Raw genomic sequence first — 21,541 nt, 5'->3', positions numbered from 1 at the left:
CGGAAGTCTCTCTCGGAGCCACTGGGCCCATCCCTATGCGCCCCCACCACAGCTGCATCTCCACCTGTGTCTCTACTGACTGTGGCAAACAATGGAGCCCCATGCAGAGCCCCGCAGGAAGGAGACCCCTGTTCTGGATGCCTGAGCAGGGGCCTCAGCCAGGCTCAGAGGGGACCCCAGATGAGCCTCCCGGTTTTGAGATTCTGTCTTCACACCAGACAGGGGCGGGGCTTCCCAGTTCCTGTGGACCTTGCATGGAGAGTCCTTCCCTGGAGCCCAGGCCAGCGGAGGGCTGCAGAGGTGTGGGCGTGGCGGGCCGGCGGTGGAGCTGGGGGCTGGAGGGACGAGGGAGGGAAGGACAGATCCTGGGGGCTTGCTCAGCATGGGGGCCCTGGGGCTGGCACTCAACTGGGGTCAACTGTGCCTCCCAGGGGACACTTGGTGATGTTCAATGCCATTTTGGTTGTCAGTTTGGGGGGGGGCAGTGTCAGGGCATCTGGTAGGTGGACCTGGTCACCATCGTGCATCAGTGATGCCGAGGACGGCACCCCCCCCCCCGAATTACCAGCCCCGAATGTCATCTGTGTGGTGACGGGAAACCATGTGACAAAGAGCACAGCTTCCTGACCGCTGTCTGTCACCGTTCCTTCCTCCTCCGGGTGACGTGTGGACGCTAGCTTGCCGCAGGCCCCAGAGCCCCCGCCCCACACGAAGCTAAGGACAGAGATGTGGGTGCTGAGCAAACAGTGTCCAGGCCGCCCGGCCCCTCGTCAGCGGCGGGGAGCTGCCCACTGCGAGCTGGAATCCCCGTCGGTCTGGCCCGTGAAGACCGGAGACGCTGGTCCTGCCCTCTTCCCCGCCCCCCCCCCCCCCCCCCCCCCCCCCCCCCCCCCCCCCCCCCCCCCCCCCCCCCCCCCCGGCTCTCGCAGCCCCTCTGGGGAGAAGCGGGCATGGGCACACCTCTTCCCTGGTTCTGAACCAGCCACCTGCGGTTTGGACTCCCCGCTGCTTTTCCTTGAATGGCATTTCCTGGCCCCGAGGCAGAGCAATCCTGAGGCGGCTTGCGTCAGCCAGCGTTTTGCATGCGGGGTGGGGTGAGCACAGAGAGGGCGGCTGTGGGGCCCCCACCTGGCTCCCGGGTTCACAGACGAGGAAACAAGCGTGCCCCCGGGGGTTCTTCCCCAACGGGCCGCGCAGCCTTCTCCGCGCAGGCTGGCACTTGCATAAGTGGAGACGGCGGTTGGGCCGCGGTCGGCCAGGCACTTCCTGCAGTTGCCCCCGGGCCCCCCGCCAGCCTCATCTGGGGCGGTGAGTCCCCGATTCCCATGGGGAGGGCGGGGGTCTGGGAGCGAAGGGCCGCTATCTGCCTGTGGATTGAATAGGATGCAGTGGGGAGGTCACGGTGTCAGAGCGGGATTGTGCAAACCAGACACTCTGCCCCCGCCCCCATGACACAGAGCCCCTCTCCCCGTCCCCCCCCCCCAGCTCTGGTCGCTGCCAGGCCCCTGAGTGGCACCTGGGCTTGGTTCTCCGCAGAGGGATGCTTGGCAGCGTCTGGAGACATTCAGGTCATCACCACTTGGGGGGGGGGGCGGCTGTAGGCATCTAGAGGTCAGGGGGGCTGCTCTCCGCCCTTCAAAGCACAGGTCTGCCCCCAACACAGACCCCCACGGAGAATGGTCTGGCCCCAAAAGCCTACAGCCGCCCCGTGAGAAACCGGCCTGCAGACAAAGGGAGCTCTGCACCTGTGACCCCAGACCCACCTGGCAAACCGTCGGCTCCTGCCCCCTCCCCCACTTCTCTCTGGGCCTTTTATGCCTCCCGCCTCTGTGCCGCTGCCCCCAGGCCAGGCTTTGGCTTCGGGAGATGCTGGCTTAAGTTACATAACTCCAGCTCCGCGCCCCCGTGGCCTCTGTGGACTGCGGTGTTCTCAGGGGTGGTTTTATATGGGCAGGAGTTGAAATCTCACAGGCCTCCAGGGGCCAGAGCAGAGGAGAAGGGACTTGAACGGGCAGGTGGAGGCAACGGCTGGGCGCCCGGGCAGGTTAGAGGAAGGGGCAGCTGCTGGGCGGCTCCAGACACTTCCAGTGCCTGCAGACCAAGAGCCTTAAACGGCTACATTTTCAGATTCTTTCTTTCTTTCTTTTTTTTTTTTTTTTAAAGCTGAAACAGACCTATTTATTTTTGAGAGAGAGAGAGAGAATGTGAGCAGGGGAGGGGCAGAGAGAGAGGAACACGCAGAATCCAAAGACGGGCTCCAGGCTCTGAGCTGTCAGCAGAGCCCGACGCAGGGCTCGAACCCACAAACCATGAGATCATGACCTGAGCTGAAGTTGGACGCTTAACCAACTGAGCCACCCAGGTGCCCCTAAATTCTTTTTTTTAAAGAGAAGTCAGAAATTTGTTTTTGTGTTTTAAATCTGTTATTTCCCCATTTTAAAATGTTAATGCAAATTCTTTGAAAATACCATGGAAGGGAAAGAAGAGTCAGTGGGTCCAAGCAGCCTCCAGCTGCCCCTTGTGCAGCCCGTGGCTCGTCAGGCGGGGCCCAGCTCGCTGTCATTGTGATGTGCATCCGCTCAAGTGACATCACACTGCCCACCTGTCCAAGGACGCACACTCGGGGAGAGCTGGGCCGGGGACAACACGGCGTGCGAGGAGGAGGGGACAGGACCGAGGAGCGGGTCCCAGGTTGGGCTTTCCGGCCCTGACCCCAGACCAGCACCTCCCCACCGGCTTCCCGGAAGGAGCTCCGTAAACTCCCGACCCAGGGTGCCGCCCAGGTCTCACCAAACCAGACCCTGCAGGTCTGACCAGGAGTCTGTTCTTCGAAACACTTCCAAGTAATGTTTTCTTTCTTGATAGGGTGTTTCGTGACCAAGTGTGTGTGTCTGTCCGGACTCACCGAGTGCCTTCCTTCCTTGTGATTCATTTTATAGAAAGAGGAAAAGGCAGAAGACAGGGGAAGGAAGAGGGAAGCTGAGGCAATATTTGGACACAAGTCGGACCCACGTCTCTGCCCCCTGGTCCTGTATGACTGGTGTCCCGGGCTCTCAAGCTCAGTCATCCCGTGGCCTCCCCATCACTGTTCTCTACTCATTATTTTTCGTTAAATTGACTCACCTAATAAGAAAACCAGCCATTGTACAAGGTAAGTGTAAAAACAAATACAATGTAACAAAGTGCCACCTCAGGGGTCTGGCAGGTTTTCCGTTTGGCAAAGTCTACGGACACAGAGAAGGAAAATCAAGCGTGTCCACGCCTGGTGGGGAAGAAGCTTCTTGCTCTACAATTCAGCGTCATTTCATACAGGGTCTCGAGGCCCGGGGTCACCTCTGGGGGTTGCTCCGAGGCGCCCATCTGTGCTTGGGGAAGGATGCCTGCACCCTGCTGCCTGGCTGGGCTGGGAATGAGCACCCCCCCCCCGCCGGAGGCCAGGCCCGGGGTGGGCACCGAGGGGGGACAGAAAGTCAGGCGAGCCAGCAATTCCACTCCCCGGTATGGACCCCAAAGAGATGTAAACTAGTGTTCAAATCAGCACAGTTCACAACGGCGGAAACAACGCAAGCGTCCGCCCACTGACGGATGGATAAGAAAGGCAGAGCCTCACCGTGGAATACGACACAGCCGTGAGGAGGAGCGAAGCGCTGGCAGAGGTAGGGACCCGCCCTGAAAACATGCGCAGTGGCCGGGGACAGCCCCAGAAGGCCGTGCATTATGTGATTCTGTGCACCTCTGGGAGGAGGTGAATCCGCAGGGAGACGGGAACTAGACCGTGTTGCAGGGGGAGGGCACGGGCGTGACTGCTGACGGCCGCGGGGCATGTTTCACGGGGAGGAGAACGTTCTGGAATCAGACAGAGGTGGTGGTTGTACATGACTGTGAATTATACTGCAATTTAAAAAAATCCTTAATAAAGGGGGAAGGAGGGGCTGGAAGGCTTGGTGCCTGCCGCTGACAAGAGCAGTCTATGCGAAGTCATGGGCGCCGGCCTCAGGGGGCCTCAGTACGCATGCGCGGGAGAGAGGGCACCCCTTTGCTAGGTGCAGGGACTTGGGGGCGGGCCCTGGGGCCAGGCGGCCCTCCCCACCCCCTCCTCTGAGCAGCAGCGCATCCTGAAGAGTCAAAGGAGGGTGATCAGCACGGCTCCAGCTCAGACAGACTCCCGGACGCCTACAAAACCCACGGCATCACCTGGCGGACCAGCCATCTGCTGTCTGCTGGGCGCGCAGGCGCTCACTTAATCCTCCCGCCGGACAGAATTATCCACCCACGTGGAAATGAGGAGAGGGCCGGGCCCACGAGCTCAGGGGGCTGCTCCGCGCTCGGGCGGGGTTTTGCAGGGCTCCAGAGTGACCTGGAACAGCCCCGACCACCTGCACCCGACATGCCGGGAGCTGGTTACAAATGTCACCTGCAGGCCCCCCCACACACAGTGACGCCCCCAAATGCACTTCCGCTAGGAAGCTCACACGCTCATAATAAGCTCTCTCCTTATTCAGAAAGAGGGTCTCCGCAGATGTAATTAGTTAAGTTCAGACGAGGTTATTCTGGGTCAGGGCAGCCCTAAATCCAATGACTGGAGTTCATTATATTTGAGACACAGACACCGAGACTGGAGGCACTCGGTCACTGCCAAAGACCTGGAGCCACCGAGAGCTGGGAGAGGCAGGAAGGACCCCCCCCTTCCCCAGAGCCTTTGGAGGATTAACTTACTGAGCCACCCAGGCACCTCCAAAATTTTTTTTAATGTTTTATTTATTTTTGAGAGAGAGAGAGAGAGAGACAGAGCATGAGCGGGGAGGGGCAGAGAGAGAGGGAGAGACACAGAATCGGAAGCAGTTCCAGGCTCTGCACTGTCAGCACAGAGCCCCAGGCGGGGTTCGGACCCAGAGCCTTTGGAGGGAGTGCGGCTCTGAGAGGCCTCGACCGAGGACTCTGGCCTCCGGAGCTGGGAGAGGACACACTTCTGTTGTTATGGCCCCAGCCCGCGGTCGTTGCTGCGGTGGCCCAGGGGCACGGATGCAGCCCCCTCCCCCAGCCTCGTGAGTGTGTGGTCTCTGGCGTGGCGACCTTCACACACCCGTTTGCTCACCGCGCTTCCTCCAGCCCTCTCTCTCACATCCCCATTGGAGCAACAGGTGCAGGCCCCGCCCCACGGCGGCCCCAGCCCCGCCCCCATAGCGGCCCCAAGCAGGGACTCCTGGGGTCCGGGAACGCCACCCTCTTCCCTCATCACAGAAGCAGCTGGAACTTGCCTCGGGCCACAGTGCTGTCACCGGGACGCTCAGGGGCAGCCTCCTTCCGAGCACAGCCCCTCACAGGAGACCTGGCTTGGAGCAGCTGGGCCCCGGGCAGGGCTGAGGGGGCCCCAGAACAGCGAGGGGACAGCCAGAACCCAGCGAGAAGCGTCCCAGGACTGACCTGGGGCCACCAGACAGGACCACAGACAGGGCAGCTCAGAACAACAGACTCACTCTCTCCCAGTCTGGAGGCCAGAGTCTGAGTTCAGGCTGTGGCAGGGCTGCACTCCGTCCGAAGGCTCTGTCTCTTCCGGCTCCTGGGGGCCCCAGGCGACCCCCTGACCCCGCCCCCGCCCGGCCCTCCTCTGGGTCTGTGTCTCAGAGCCCACACCCTCCTGAAGCGGGAGCTCAGCGTACCTGGATGACATGTGCAGGAGCACGTTTCCGAACAAGGCCACATACACAGGTACTGGGCGTCACTTAGTCCTCACCGCAGCCCCAGGAGGCCACCCTCATGTCTGGGGCACTGGAGGCACCAAGAGATCCTGGGGAGCCCCGTGTCGGCCCCCTCCTCAGCCTCCCCCCTCTCCTCGCTGCCCTGGACCTGGTGCTCATCCACCCCCTCATGAGCAGGGAGGGTCATCTGACTCCAACGTTTGAAGATTCGGGTCTAGATGGGGTTTGTGGTCACGTTTCCTAATGTCTCAGCTTCACCCTGCCCCCAACACACGCTACTGTCCTGGTGCGGTTCCTGGGTGGCCCATCTCCCAATGGCGGACATTTCACCAACTGCCAGGGATTTTTCATGGACAAGTTTGGAAGTGCTCACTCTGAGGAGAGGACAGGGTCGGCGCTGGTGAAGGGCCCCCTGGCGCGGGGTGGGGGGTGGGGGGGGAGGGTTGGCCAGTGCCCTCCCGAGAAGAAGTTTACTTCCACTCAGAACCTCAGAAAGCGACACAGCACGTGTGATCGGGTAAGAATCCCCAGATGGGCCCTAACTCCAAGGAACCCGTCCTGGTAAGAGCAATAGCAAACACACAGAGACACAGAGACAGGGACGGGCCTCGTGAGGACAGAGGCCACAGTTGGAGGGACGTGGCCGTCAGCCAAGGGTCATGGAGCCCCCTAGCTGACGGTGGCTGGAAGGCTCGCCCCGGCCTCTCCCGAGGGAGCGCGGTGGTGGCCGTGTGGACACCCTCACCTCGGACTTCTGACTGCAGAGCGGGGCCCAGCAGGCTCCGTCCGTAAGCCTCTGGCCTTCCAGCCTTCGTTTCCGGCCCCCCCCTCCGGCCACCAACACAGGGACCTTTGGGCCAGACACCTCCACCGAAGGCAAGGAGGCACCCCGCACGGTCTAGGCAATGGGCCTGGCCACGGAGAGGTCACACCCCCTGCAGCCCCTGATGGGAGCAGTCTGTGTCGGAGCAGGGCCTGGCCTGCCCGGAGCCCCTACCTGGCGGCCGCGGCACACGAGGTAAAAACCGCCACCCTCCTCAGGCTCCGTTTCCAAGCAAAGGTCTGTTTATACTGGATTCATTTGCCGGCATTTTCCGCCAGGCCAAGTTCACCCACAGCCGTGCGGACGGGGAGGGCTGGCGTCCCTGAATCCGAGGCCCCGTTCTGATAAAGAAGTTACGTAGGAGCAGGAGACCCTGGATGTTCTCTGTCACAACATTACAAATCTTCACGTCTCCTCGTGGGGACCATGGGAACACTTGTGACGGCTGCCACCCTCAGCGGCGGTGCCCCGTGTCCCAGTCTGTTCTGTGACTGTCCCTCCAAGCGCCTTGCTGCATCCTGGCTTTTGCTTTTAACTTTAAATTAAAAAAAATTTTTTTAACGTTTATTTATTTTTGAGAGACAGAGAGAGACACTGTGAGCAGGGGAGGGGCAGAGAGACAGGGAGACCCAGAATCCAAAGCAGCTGTGCTAAAAGCTCAGAGCCTGACGTGGGGTTTGAACCCACGCACCTCGAGACCATGACCTGAGCCGAAGTCGACCGCTTGACCGACAGAGCCCCCTTGGCGCCCCCGCTTCTTGGCTTTTAAAGCCCCTGGTGGCCCTGCCCTTCCCACCTACTGTGGGGTGACATGTCCTTGTCACCAAGACCCACCGTGGCTCAGGGGTCAGGGTGGGCACTGGGTGTGGCCCGGGGGCGGCTCACCTGTCTAGACTCCCCTTCTCTCGGGGGCCAGATAGCAGGCCAGAGGCCAGTGGAGTAAAGCCCCCAGGACGTCCGCATACTGACCCGGGACGTCCCCATCCTGACCCGGGACGCCCCCTTCGTGACCCAGGACGCCCCCTTCCTGACCCAGAACATCCCCATCCTGACCCAATAACTTCGCATCCTGACCTGGGATGTCTCCATCCTGACCCGGGACGCCCCCTTCCTGACCCAGAACGTCCCCATCCTGACCCAGGATGCCCCCTTCCTGACCCGGGACGTCCACGCCCTGACCCCCGAGGTTGGAGTCCGTTCCAGAGCAAAGGGACTTTGCAGCTGTGACCAAGTTCAGGACCTTGAGTTGTGGAGGTGGCCCTGGAGTTTGCGCATCGGCACAGTGTCCTCACAAGAGATAGGCAGGCGGTCACAGAGGGGCTACTGGCCAAGGAACGTAGGCGGCTTCCGGAAGCTGTGGAGGCCAAGAATGGATCTGACCCAGGGCTCCCAGAAGGCACCTGCTCTACGGACATCTGGACGTTGGTCCTGGCAGCCCCGTGTCAGACTTTTGGTGTCCAGAACCACACGACGGTAAAGTTCTGTCTCAGCCACCAGTTTTGTGGCCATTTGTCACAGCAGCCCCAGACAAGTGACAATATGAACATGTGTCCGTGGAATGAACAGATTTGTACCTTGAGTTTGCTTCCCGCCACCTCCTCCTGGGTGTAACTGTGTCCCTGACAGGACCATGCGCACTCAGCACCCGGCTCAGATCCTGGGCGTGCAGGCCCGATGATTTCTCAAGGCCACTGCCGGGGAACAGAGCCAGGACAGCACCCGCTCGCCGGAGCCCCTTCCAGAACCGGCCGGTCTTGGCCCTCCTTCGAGCATCGGCGGGGGTGAAAAGCACCCCCCGCCCCCTTCCCCTTTCTGAACTACTGGAACCACAGAATGTGGTCTTATTTGGAAACAGGGTCGTCGTAGACGAAACCGATACAGTGAGGCCTCACTGGGCGGTGGCCACAAATCTGGTGACTGCTGTTCTGGGAAGAACAGGGAGACTTAGACGCAGAGGTGCAGAGGAGAGGGCTCGTGAAGACAGAGGCAGAGACCGAGGGACGCGGCCACCAGCCCAGGGACCCCTGGGAGCCCCCAGGAGCAGGAAGAGGCAGGAAGGACCCTCTCCTGGAGCCTCAAGGGGACCCGGCCCTGCAGACGCCTCGGCCTCCAGAACAGCAAGGGGACGAATGTCTGTTGTTGAAGCCCGTCGGTGCGGCCCCAGGACTCTGACCCGCCGCACACGCTCTCTGATGGCGCCCCAGGTTTCTGAGAACAGGACCGGGCCGCGGGAGGCTCTGGGTGCAGCCTTCTCGCACCGGGACCTGGGTCTGTGGCACCTCCCCCGGGGCCATGCTTAGCCACAGCCCGTCACCCTCACCGGTCTCTGTCGTCCTAGGGTGTGGCCACGGTTTGTCCTTTCGGGGATTTACGGACTGGCAGGTCCCAGAGCCACCGCCCACGTTCTCGCACATGCCCCGGAGCGTGTGCACACACCTGTCGGGTGTGGGGCTGCTGAGTCACGGGCCCTAACCCTGCCTGAACGTTTCCAGAGGGGCTGAACTCCTTTCCACCGCCTGGCAGAGCGGAGCACGGAGACGGCACTGCTGTGGATACTGGGCTCTTAGGTCCTCCTGGGCGAACGCAATGAGCACACGCAGAGAAAGTGGGGGCGGGGAGGGCTCAGGAACCCCGGGGGCCCAGGGGACGGGTCTCTGCACCGGGTTTCCGCTCCTTGCAGAGCCATGAAAAATGCACGCGCAGCTGGACGGAAACAGCCGGATGGCTGGGAGGGAAGCGCGTCGCTCCTCTGACAAGAGTCAGGGATGTCCCCGTCCCTCGGCCCGTGGGCCTGGCGGAACCAACGTGTCGGGCCCCCCGCAGAAGCAGGTCCTGTCACCTGTGAGTTTCCCGGCGACAGTCCTGAGTTCCTCGAGTTTGGTGACAGTCTCCTTTGGAGCCACGGGAAGGGGCAGGAATCAGCCGGTGGCAACAAGGAAGGGGCCGTACGGCAGCCCCCGTGTCCAGAGCCAGGACACTGCGGCCCACCCTGGGGGCGGTACTGGGGACCGCGTGTTATCAGCCCCAGCCTCCCGGGCTTGCTCAGACCCTTCATGGGCACCGTGGTGCACAGGGCAGACCACCTCCTCTTTGTCCCGCAGCCTGGGGCGGGCTCCCCGGGGGTGGATTCCGAGTGAGAGGTGTGAGGTGGGGGCTGAATGGGAGCCCCGCGGGGCAGAGGGAGATGTCCGGCTGCGTGTGGTCACACCAGAGGCCTCAGCTGATCCGACGGGAGCCCGGGGCTGGGATGGTGGCAGGACCGTCCCAAATCGGGGCCGCGGAGCCTCAGAATACGTCCAGCCACCGGTGGATGCCAGTAGCCTGCAGAAAGGCGGTTGGACCCCCTGGCCAGGGGCACGTCTGGGAGGCGCTGTGGCGAGCTGTCGGCAGCCACCCAGGCCTGACCGCTTCCTCCGCCTGAACCCAGCCAGGCACCGGCACTGGCATCCCCGGCGGCTCCTGGAGGCGGAGGCTCTCACACATGATGGTGGCACCTGCCTCGTGCCCCCGACATGGCCAGCGGGCTCGAAGCCACACGGGGGTCTTGGGTTGGGGACCCTCCACGTCCAGCAGGGAGGCCGCAGGAGTTGATGGTCTCTGCCACAACTGGAGCCCAGTGGCGAGTGTGCCTGGTGACCTCTGGTGACCTCCCCCACCTTCCATTCCTCTGACCCCGCTCAGCAGGCCTGATGGCCTCCCTGCCACTCGTGCTCAGCCACATCCAGAGAGAGGGAGCCGCCTCTGCCTGGAGCTGTCCCTGGGGCCTGAAGCGCTGTGCGGGGCTGTGCGTGGGCCCCTGGGCCACTCTGTCCCCTGCAGCTGGCAAGGCGTCAGGCTCCTGGAAGGGAAGGCGTTTCTGGGGTGGAAAGCAGCCGGAGGAAGGATTCGGGACAGGCCACTTCTCTGAACCCTGACCACCTGCGAGATGGATGGGCACACCCGTACGCCCGCATCCCAGGCCGGGAAACTGAGGCTCAGAGAGGGGAGCGGCGTGCTCAGAGTTGCATCGCTGGAGAGTGGTGGGCGCGGACCCCCTCAGTCCCGGGAGGGCCGACAGGCAGCTCGCTCCCCTCTCTAGCTTCCAGCTGAGTGTCTCCAGGAATCTCCAGTATCCAGAATGTTCTTACACAGGAGGATGGAAAAGAAGCCAAAAGGCAATTCACATGACCTCTCAAGGAGGGGAGAGGGCTCCGTGTACGGGGAGCAGCCAAGTGCGCCTCGCAGGTGGGAGGGGGTAGCAGTGAGTAGGCAGGAGGCAGGGAAGGAGTGGCTCAGTGAGGACACAGCATGTGCCAAGGCCCAGAGGTGTTCCAGGCACAGAATGTCCTAGAAATAAAAGGGAGCCATTGCGGACTGCAATGCAGAAGGCGGGGGTGGGGTGTGGGAGGGAGGGGTCCAACAAAGCCCCGAAGAGCAGGCGGCGGCAGATGCGCCCTGGGAACTCGGAAGGAGCCGGGCCTTTGTCTCGGAGGCAGTAGGCATCATATCCTGTTCTTTACGTGTTTGCTCCTGGCACCTTGCACCTGTTTACTCGAGTCAAGGGTAGAGACGGTGGCCAAATAGGGCTCAGGACAGAAACCTGCGGCCGGGCCCCATCGGCGGACGGCGACTGCCTCACTTCCCTGTTCCCACGCGCCAGCGCACTCTCCTGTGGCCGGGCTGTCCGCCTGGGGTGCAAGGATCCAGGAAACCTTACCAGCCTCCCACCTGCAACCCGTCTGCCTCGGCCCTGCGTCGTTGCTCCGGCTCTGCCAACCCAGCGCGTCCCAGCCCCCAAACCCCAGGCCCCAGGCCAGCTCGGCAGGCGTCTCCAGGAAGTCTCTGGCCCCAGTGGTCAGCTCCCTCTGTGAGGGCGCACACATTTTCCTTCCACCATGGGCTCTGGATGTTTCCCAGGCCTGAAAGACCCCCTGTGGCGGTCTGCGTAGCCCCCGCCTCCTCTCCCAGAGAGCAACGTGGGGGGCACCCACTCATGTGGGTCCCGCCTTCCAGAGGTGAGCGCATTTCCCTGTTCTTGCTGTGCGTACCCTCGATGCACCGATGGAAGCCCCCTGCTCAAGCTCCTGACTGGGGAGGTGCTGGGGGGTGGCCCATCTGCTCCTGTACCGACGGCCAGGAAACAATTCTTGGTACAAGAAGGTGATTTTATTAAAGGCTGGGCCAGGACAGTGGGCAGGAGGAGCTGCCCAGGGACGTCACTCAAGGCCCTCAGGGTGGGAGGGGTCGGGGACAGAGTACGTCTCTGAGGAATTTTTGAAGCAAGGTTTCTAGGACCTTGAGGGGCCAGCTGTTGCTAGGGAAACACCATTTATTACGTTTAAAAAACACTGCTCAGTCACGTGACCCTTCGTACGACGCACGCTTGGAGCAGGATTGCCAGCAAATACTGGGAGCAGTTGAGATCCAGGAAGTTGACTTGCAGGAACGTCAGGGTTGGATAAACTTAAGCCAAGTCCCCCTTTTGCCCGCAGCGAAGGGGCTGAGCTCCTGGAGGGAAGTCACTCGGCCTGTTTCAAGGACTTGTCAATGCGCCGTAGGCAGTAGGGCAATTTACCTTTTCATTTGCCTGAGTTTCCCACATCACTGTGGCCGGCACTCAAACCGCTTTCCTTGTTCTGAGGCAGCCAGGAGTGTCCGAGGAAGGTCACACAGATATTCCTGGGGGGGTGGGGAGGGGGTGCTGTAACCTGTGCTTTGCCCGCAGCCTGTTCCTCCATCAACCACTGATCAATTACTGTCACTCCACTGTCACCCCCCCCCCCCCCGTGCTCTGCACCTTTCTGAACAGGCCATAAGGACCCCAGAAGCCTGGGAAGAGAAAAGGGGAGGGGGCAGGACACGCACTTTCATATAGACCTGGGGACCCTTGGGTTGTGTACATTTGCATATGTCACTTATTGAATAATATGTAATTAGCAAAAACAGTCACATCGTGGTGTTCCGGAGAGACCATCCTGACGGCCGTGCTCTCAGCGGACTGAGGGTCTCCCACTCTGGTGCTCACGCCCTCTGCCTCAATCCCTCCATCTGTCACGTGGCTTTGGTGAGGCCTTTGCGATCCTAACTCAGGGCAGCCTAGGGACGCGGCCGGTTCCTGTCTTTGTCATATTGCCAAGTGCGCCAAATCAAATTGCCAAGTGCATCAAATCAAATCTCTGTGAGTCAGCGCCGCAGGAGCAAGCCCGGTCAGGGATGACAGCTGCTCAGGGGAGGGGGGAGGGGTCTGCCCCAGGTGACTGCCGGGGACAGCCAGGTGGGGCCTCCGGCAGAGGCCTCGTCCAGAGGGAGGCCGAGGCGCAGAATCAATGAACTGATGTCTCAGACCCATCTGGCCCCCCGATGGGTTCTCAGAGCCCCTACGTGAGGCCCCAAGCCCCAGAAGGCAGGAAGGTGGCTCCGCGTGGCGGGTGACTCCTGGGACCCTGTGAATGTGTAAATGCTGACATGCTTCTCCCCAGCCTGGGGTCCCTGCCAAGACACGAGGGTCCCTCGCCCCTCACCCTGCTACACGGGGGCCCCATGAGCAGAGCGTGGACCCCCTGATGAGCACAGAGTCCACGGCTGGGGCTGGAGAGGAAGGGGTGCCAACACCCCGTCCTCGGCTCTGCGGGCCACACGGAGAACCCACAGCAAGAGCAGGCGGACGCCTGGCAGGAGCGGCCAGCCCACACTTCCAAACCGGGCAGAAAAGGCACAAACTCTCGGGGCACCGCGCAGCCCAGAGGGCCTGCCGGTGTGGAAAAGCTTATTTAAAAAGTGCTGTTTTTGTGGGGTGCCTGGGGGCCTCAGTCGGTTTAGTGTCCGACTTCGACTCGGGTCATGACCTGTGGTTCGTGAGATCGAGCCCCGTGCAGGGCTGGCCGCTGTCCGCGCAGAGACCGCTTCAGGTCCTCTGACCCCCCTCTGCCCCTCCCCTGCTGTGTGGTCTCTCTCTCTCTCTCTCAAAGAAAAACATTTTACAAGTACTGTTTTTGTGAATGAGTGAACCGTCCATGTGATTCAAGTCACAGAAGGAAGCAAGGGCGTGTGGCAGGAATCCTGTTCCCGCCACAGCCCCAGGGACGGGGATCCTGGCTGGGGGGACCCCAGGCGGCTGCTGTGTCCGCAAGACGCTCCCCCAGACGCTCTGTCGTCAGGGAAACAGGAGTGTACGCTCCTGCCCGCTGTCCCCCGAAAACGGCGCCTGCGGTGTCCAGGTCAGCAGCTGGCGGGTTGGCGCCGGGTCCTACCGTGGGAGGGGGCGACTCGGCGGCTCCGGGCACACGCGCAGAGCTGTGCCGCCTCCGCCACATGGAGGGGTTAGGACACGGTCCCCCCCGGGGGCCTGTGGCACCCCGCATCCTACCCCGCGTGCGCTCCGACCCTTCCCACAGCCACCCGCCGAGGACACGCGGAAGGCCCAGGCGCCTCCGCTTCCTGCCCCCTGCGGGGCGCATGCATTTCCACGCTGTCACCGGCGAGCTCCGCACTCAAGGGGCTCCCCGAGCACCCAGAAAGCTCCCTGCGGCCGCGTGCTCCGAGGCCAGCAGGAGCCCTGATGGAGGGAGGGAAGCGAGGCCAGGGTCTCCACGTGCGGGGCCCTGCGGGAGGGCACGGGACACACCCCACGAGCCCGCCACCCCGGAGAAGGGCCAAGGCGGACAAGCCCTCTCCCTTCGTGTTCTGGAAGCAGCTCACTGCCCAGAAGCCCCTTCCCCCGTGAACAGGGACCCTCATCCGACTCCGGCCCTCAGACTCCCTCCACCCTACAGATCCATGGGGACGAAATGCCCCTTAACCAAATCGTGGTTCGGCCTCCCTTCCCCCAGGACCCCTGACCCTGGTCCCGCTCAGGGCCAGCCAGCAGACAGCCCCCCCCCCCCCCCCCCCCCCCCCCCCCCCCCCCCCCCCCCCCCCCCCCCCCCCCCCCCCCCCCCCCCCCCCGGTGCTTAAGAACCTCACAGTCCGACAGAGACAGTCTAGCCCTTCCAAATAAAGTCCTTACTCTGTCCAGACTCGGGTTTTACTGGACAAGTCCCTCCCGGTGCGACTCACACCCTCCCTGAGGGACAGCGGAGCCCAGAAAGCAAACAGCGGCAGTTTCGGCAGAAGGAGTGCGGACTCAGTCTCCCACCCACGAGTCCCCCCACCACGAGCAGCAGCCCAAGAGCCCCCAGCCCACAGTGTGGCTCTGAGAGCGGTCTAGTGGCCACACGGCCATCGAGGCCTGAAGAATGTCAGTGTGGTGAGAGGGACAGGGAGGGGGAGCAGTGACATCCAGGGACACTGTCCTACTCCCGCGGCTGCCCAGGAGGACAAAGTGTCTTTCGAAACACTGGGGACATGTTCACCAACGAGAGAAGTCAGTTTCGTGCTCGTCCAACAAAGCGGAGGTGGGTCGGCCAGATGAGCCCCTTGCGCTGGACTCGCCCCCACTCAGCTTTGCCAAGCTGCCTCTCCAGAGGCGTTGGCGGGACTGATGGGGCTCTGGCACGGGGCGGGGGGGGGGGTGCTTGCCACCTGCTGGGATGCCCAGGAGCCACCGGTGGGCAGGGACAGACCCATGCCTTGACTTGGGGCCCCCGAGTCCTCCTTCGAGGGGGGATGAGCCTTCCCCGGGGCCCCGTGCCACGCTCCAGGCAGCCTACAGAGGCTGCTGAGGGAGAGGGAGCCTTCTGTGCCCTCTTTGACCCGGAAGGGATTTGTTCTCCCGTGGAGCTGGTAGAGACTCGTCTGTGAGCCGCCCTTTCACCCTCGGGGTTGTGTGTTCTCACAGTTTTGACTTTAATTACAGTTGAGCTCCCACTCGCAGGATTAAATCACTCTTGGATAAAAGGGAGATCCGGGTCTTGTCTGAACTGGACCCTGAGTAGTGGGGAGGGCTGCGGGGTGCGGGGCACCGTGGGGAGGGCTGCGGGGTGAGGGGTGGCTGGGCCCTGGCAGATGCATCTAACGTGCACAGCCAGCATGCATGCAGGGGAGAGGGACTGCCTGCTCTCGCCGGGGGCTTGGGCTCCGGGCCCGGCCCCCCCACCTCTCCAGGGGTTCCAGGGCCAAGGATCTGGAGGCCCTCGAAGCTCCTGTATTTAGGGCTGAGGAAGGGTCTCGTCTGGGGACAGGTGCACGTGCAGGGGGAGCTCAGGGTGGCCGTGCGGCCCCCTCCCTGGGTCCTCGTGACACCCTGGGGCTCCTGAGCTCTGTCCCCTGGCCCAGACGTTGCCCCCCCCCCCACTACACCCATGGCCCGCAGAACTCTGCCCTCGTGGGGGTCCAGCTGATCCTGCGGGCAGTGGTACTGGTCTCGCTGCTGCAGGCCTGACCCCCGCCCCCCCGCTCAGCGGACGGGCACCTGGCACATCCTGGCAGGATTTTCTAGGAAGATCCAGAAGTCCCCTGTGGCAGCCGGCACCCCCCACCCCCTCCTCCAAACACAAACGTCCTGTCTCATCAGCAACAGAGGAAGGGCAGCTGGCCCCTGGGGCCACAGAACAGCCAGGGTGGGCTTCCCCATGTGCCTCCCTGGGGACGGAAGGGACTGCGGCTGGGCTCCTGGGGTCGGGGGCGTCCAGCGGGGGGTGTAGTGGGTGCTGGGGTGGTTCTCTGGGGTTCGGGGTACAGAGCGCATGCCTGTGGTCCCTGTGGTGGCCCTGTTCTTGGTGGCAGCACTGGGGGCCACAAGGGCACCCCTCCCTCTGGGGGATGGGGGCACCCCAACCCGCAGTCTGTCTTTTGTGCCCTCGACCTGGGCTCATGTGGCAGCTGCCGTTGGCAGTCCTGCCTCACCGAGGCGAAGGCCGCCCCCAGCCCCTCCTGTCCTCGAGGCCCTGTTCAAACGCTAATGCTCAGCATGGAATCTGCCGGAGTCCAGGGAGTGCTGTCTGTGGGTTCCTGAAGGGCCACCATGCTCTCAGCCCCTCTCCCCCCGGGGCCTGCCCTGCTGCCTCCCTGCCTCAGTGTCCCCCCATTCAGACTCCACTGCCCCCCAAGAGGCCGACCTCCACTCGCGCTCAGCCTCCCTGCCTCCTGCCTGGCCTTCACCACATCCCGCGTGGGGCCTCCCACTCTGCCAGCGTCAGGGAGGCCCTGTCAGCGAGCGAAGGAATGAGGGGGGCCAGGAGGGGCGTGGCCACCCTCCCTCTGAGCTTGGCGCTGAAGAAAGGACACACAAGACCACCAGCAGCACTTAAGATTCTGATTGTTTTTCTTTAAAAAACAAATGGGAAACCCCACGCACAAAAAACCCACAACCCCCACCCAACCAGCCAGGCGCAGCAGGTTAGCGTCACCGGGAAGAGAAAGACGGTGAGCCGCACGTCGTGACGCAGCAGGCGGCTGACGTGGCCGCGACGCTGACAGGGACAGGAGACGGGGGATCCCACGGAGCAGCACGGACACCCTATGCACCAGCGCCGCGTCGGACGGGACGGAACAGCAAACCGCTCACAAATGTGCGCGGCTACGACAGGGTTCGGTGTAAAAACATGACGCCCGACAAATGGGGAGCGCTGGGGTCCCCGTCAGAGTCTCTGTCCGCCTGGAGGGTCACCCACCACAGAACAGAAGCACCAGTAGTGTCTGCGGCTTGCACGGCGCCCAGCCTTCTGAGGGGGTCCCCGGGCCGGGTGGGGGCACAGCTCTGGGCACCGCACCTGGGCCCCCGCCCGCCTTCACAGCGGGAGTGCCAGCCAGATGCGGGGCCAGTGCACTCAGAACCACCTGTGACCTCCTAGGGCCCTCCCCCAGTTGTGTGAGACGGGAGCCCCGGACCCCAGTCCATCCCCGCAAGGCGACACTGCCCCAGCTCCCCGCACATGCCCCCTGCATCCCCCCCCAGAGCCCCAGGGCCGGCCCCGCTTCTGGACGCCTGAGGGCGCAGCTCAGCGCCCTCTGGGGAGGTCAGTGATCAGAGGGCAAAGCAGAGCCACCCAGAGTCTAAGACGGGGCGGGGGGGCAGGGGGCGCGGGCGGGCTGGTGGGAGACGCCGACCTCGGAGGACCGTGCTCCCTGCCTCACGCAATGCTAACTTGAGGCTGCCAGACGGCGCAGGACACACCGGCCGGGCCTCAGCTGCCGCTCCTGGGGAGGGCGCCCCAGGAACCACAAAGACAAAAGCCTCCTGAGCAGCAGTCAGTGGTGGCCGTGCAGGTGGGAGGGAGGGTGGCGGCCGGGTCCCGCGGTGTGCTGGGGTGCTGGGGTGCTGGCTGGAGAGTGAGGCCAGTTCTTTCAGCCCCAGGGAGCGGCTGCCTTGAGGGACTCCCTGGCTGGGAAGCTCATGAGGGGGTCACAGTGTCTGCCTTTCTCATCTGGTTTGTTCTAGAAGATTCTGAGTGTGGGGCTTTGCCTGAAAAAGCTGTTGCCCGGTTCCAATGCTGGATTCAGAGCAGGCCAGAGGCGGTGCTACCCACAGCCGTGTGGCGGGCACGGGTCGCCCGGGGCCTGCTGCGGCACTGCTGTTGCTCAGGCTGGCGTCCAGGGCGGGATGCAGGAGGTCAGAAGCCCAGTGCATCCTGCGTGACCGGGGTCGAGCCTGGACTGGCTCTGCTCCGGCATCCTGGGGGGTGCATCCCGGTGGTGGCCCGGTTCCAGGAGAGTCCAGCTGCCCGTGACCTCTGCAGGGGGCCCCACGCACAGCGGGCACCGGGCCCGGGACCTGCCTTCCACGGAGGGGGTCCAGCGTCACTCAACTGTCTGGCTCTCTGTTCTCTTCTGGGGGTGGGCGCGGAAATCTACGCTTGGGTCTTTAAGGCAAAGAGACCTAAGTCCCGAGGTTAGTTTTCTCTAAGTCACTACATCTACAACAGCAACAACGACAAAAGAAAGCCAAGCATGTGGTCTGGGCCGCTCGCTGTCAGGGCCTCTGCTCGTGGGACCGGAGTGTTCGGTGCTCGGAATCCCGCCGGGCCGGGGGCCTGCGCCCAGACCAGGCCGGGGCGCTCCGCACACGGCCTGGTCCCTCTGAGGCAGTCGGCCGCGAGGGGCGGAAGGGGACACTCTCCCCGCGCCCCCCTGGGTCTTTAGAAAATACACATCTTGGTGGTTTCAGCTTGACCTAAAACTTAAGTTAAAAAAAAATAATACAAATAAACCGAGGTGGGAGGGAGGAGGGCACACGGCCCGCGGCGCCAGGGGAGGGCACCGCTCGCGGAGGTAAGGATGGAAGTTCACGTTCTGGGACTAGATTCGTACCAGTTTTCACTGTGGCCCCGGCCCCTGGCCCGGCCGAGGGACGGTGTGGGGCGCTCGGCTGAGCTGCCTGGATGACAGGACTGGAGGCGCTTTTCGAGGTGAAGTTGTTTGATCACAATCTTGGTGCATTTTCCTTCCGGCAGCTTCTCGGCCCCTCTCACTTATGTCTCCTGGGGCACCACCTGCATGAGCTTCTGGCAAAGGACCGTCGTGGAAACTGGTGGGGGGAGGGGACAGCGGAGTTAGGCTGGGGGCCCCCCCTGCTGCTGGGCACCGGCCTGCACACGAGATGCTGTGTGCCGGCTCCTGACTTTGCGGGGCCCCCACCCCGGTTTCAGGCCCAGGGCTCTGAGGAAACACGAGGGGTCGCAGGTCCTGCTGCTGGAGGGCCGTGGCGTGCCCTTCCTGGGGGCGCGGGCAGACCCCGGCCTGGCAGCGAGCATGCCCTCCTTGGAGGACCGCAGCGGCGCATCTGTGGCTCTGCAGGGGGGCACGGGGGGCATGAACCAGGGGCCCGATGGACACCTGTCACCACAGGCTCTGGGAGCACCGACTCTGGGAGCTGACGCCAGGACACAGGGCTTCCTGCTTTGGGCCCTTGGTGTGGCAGGCCCTAAAAGATGACCAACCGGGACCCTGTGGTCCAGGCTGGAAGCCAAGCTTCGCCAGCGTGATGAAGGCGGGCACTGCTGGGAATGCACGGCGGCCCGCTGGCGCGCGGTGATCGTGGCGCGGGCCTGCAGAGGCCGGACCCTCCCGGACACAGCCACGCCACAGGCTGTTTCTGTACAAGGCCCAGGACGGCGGTGCGGGGACCCTGCCTTCTCCTCCCCTGCCTTTCTGGGTCAGCCGGCGGCAGCCAGAGGGATTTCATCACTTGTCAAAAGCGGCCTAGTTTTCTGGAATCTCTTATTCTGAGATTAGTTGCTGTGGAGCTGAGCGTCTTAGCCGGAGCCACGGGGGCCACATGCCACTGCCCCCCGCCAGGGCTGCGTCTCTGCTACGCGGCTGACCCGGGGCCTGGGCACGTCAGGCGCCCCACTGCTCCTGGGTGGTGGGGTGGGGTGGAGCACCAGGCGGGCCTGCTCTGGGGGGTCGTGTGGGCCCCGGGCGGGGGTGACGGTACTCACAGATGCCCTGGAGGAGCCACTTGGGCTTCTTCTTCCACCAGACCCCGAAGAAGTATACGGGCAGGCCGCTGAGGATGATGGTGAAGCCGATGCCACACTCCACTGGGGTTTTCCAGAAGGACACGGCGATCAGGAACAGGCAGGCCAGGATGAAGAACACGGGGAGCGCCAGGTTCACCTGCGGGGAGGGGGGGGGGAGCTGATTCAGGGCACTCCCTTCCCACGCCTCCGTGGCTGTGGTCCCAGGTCCCGTCTACCCTGAGGAGGCTCCCGCCCTGGCTGAAGGCCCCTCACCTGTGCTCCCTCCCCCCTCCCCCACACCCTCACTGCTCTGAGCACAGAGGGCTCCAACAGGCCAGCAGATACAGCCAGCTTGGGCCCTGGAGGCTTTCCAAGGTCAGGGGAGATTGGCCTTGTTGGTTCCCAAGTCATGGGTGGAGACCCTGGCCTGGCATCCTTCCCGCAGTCACCCAGGGGGATCCCGGCACACTCAGGGGCGGGGGCGGTGCTTCTGGGAAGACTACGGCCGCCCACTAATAACACAGCAGCACCTGCCTCCTCAGAGGGCCTCTTGTGGCCAGGCTGAGCCACAGTTGGCACAGGTTGGCACAGCTTGGGGCAGAGGGCCCACCCGCAGAGCTCAAGGCAGAGGAGCCCCGTGCACGGCCACAGCCACAGCTGGTGGCTTCGCTTCTGCCTCCCCCATCCCCCGCTGGGCAGGCTGGACCTCGCGCTGCAGGAGACCCCGGCGGAAAAGGATAAACAAGGGCCTCCCCAGGTCACTCCACACAGTCCACGCTGCAGGCGCCACCAGGCCCCAGAAAACACGGGGACAGAGCCCACCATGGGTTCTGGCTGACCCGAGGACAGCAGCCACCCCTCCGCCAGCTGACAGAGTCAGAGCCCACCACACACAAGGGCCAAGACGTGCAGGGCACTGAGGTCCCCGGCCCCCTCAGAAGTGCGTCTCCTGGACCCCACCGGGCCCTGCAGGATCGCCGGGCGCGGAGCCAGGGAGGAGGCTCACAGACAGGTGCTGGCGGCACGGCCACGTGCCGCTCACCAGCCATGACGTGTCGGAGCTCAGCCGTCGATTCCCCTCTTAGGAGAATCCAGGTCACCCCTGGGAAGGTGACAGGGCAGAGGAGCGCCCACCTGGGGCTGGGCCAGTACCCAGCTTTCTCCTGGGCAGGCTGAGACTGGGGCAGGTGCCATAGACAGGCAGACCTAGGGGTGGGGGGGGGTGGGGAGAGGAGGGCCCAGCCCCACCTCCATTCCCCCTGGCGCCCCCCTCCCACCCTGGTGCCCCCCCCCCCCGCTGGCCTGTTCAATGCGGCCCCAGGCCAGTCAGGGCCTCGCCCGCCTGGCACTCAGGTTGCTAGTGTGCTGCTGCCCCCCCCCCCCCGTGTTAGAATAGAAGGTCTAGGGGCCTAGGAACGTGGGGGGCCAGCGCTGTCCTGGGACGACCCCAGCAGAGGCTCCCGGCAAACAGTCCCTGTGGGAGCGAGTCCCCTCTGTCTAGTTGAGAAGCACGATCCTAACCAGAATGCTCCGGAGAGGGTGCCCCGACCCCTGGCTCGCAGAGGGACGCAGGCTAGCTCGGCCACGTGCCAGAGAACACAGGCCAACTGGTTCCCGGCCCAGGGCTCTGACGGACACTCAGACCCCGTTTCTCAGGCGCGTGACAGCCAAATCCTAGAGCAGCCCTGGGCGCACCCCCCCCC

General features: G+C 63.5%; 1 protein-coding gene and 1 long non-coding RNA gene across 4 annotated transcripts in view; one reads left to right on the top strand and one right to left on the bottom strand.

Moving 5' to 3' along the window:
• The first annotated feature begins 978 nt into the window (after positions 1–978).
• On the top strand, positions 979–7,081 carry LOC115280993. Of its 2 annotated transcripts, none has more exons than XR_003904024.1 (4): positions 979–1,308; positions 2,940–3,151; positions 3,539–3,656; positions 6,546–7,081. It is a non-coding gene; the product is annotated as an uncharacterized LOC115280993 (long non-coding RNA). The 2 variants fall into 2 exon arrangements; XR_003904025.1 differs by lacking the exon at positions 979–1,308 and adding an exon at positions 2,444–2,843.
• A 9,598-nt stretch (positions 7,082–16,679) lies between these two features.
• Positions 16,680–21,541, bottom strand: part of SLC7A5 (solute carrier family 7 member 5) — a 30,152-nt gene continuing 25,290 nt past the window's right edge. The window contains exons 9-11 of one of the 2 annotated variants that reach the window (XR_003903576.1): positions 19,818–19,995; positions 18,688–18,904; positions 16,680–18,556 (exon numbers count right to left, since the gene is read on the bottom strand). Coding sequence is in view for 1 of the 2 variants with exons in the window: in XM_029924179.1 (XP_029780039.1) it covers positions 18,849–18,904; positions 19,818–19,995 (234 nt within the window). In the remaining variant the exon portion in view is untranslated. Of the gene's footprint in view, positions 18,905–19,817; positions 19,996–21,541 lie in introns of both variants that reach the window. The other variant, XM_029924179.1, reaches the window with a different exon arrangement.

This window comes from Suricata suricatta, chromosome 16, assembly GCF_006229205.1.
Source record: "Suricata suricatta isolate VVHF042 chromosome 16, meerkat_22Aug2017_6uvM2_HiC, whole genome shotgun sequence".
NCBI lineage: Eukaryota > Metazoa > Chordata > Mammalia > Carnivora > Herpestidae > Suricata > Suricata suricatta.
Note: the sequence above shows the minus strand (reverse complement) of the source record. Positions and strands in the feature narration are given on the sequence as shown.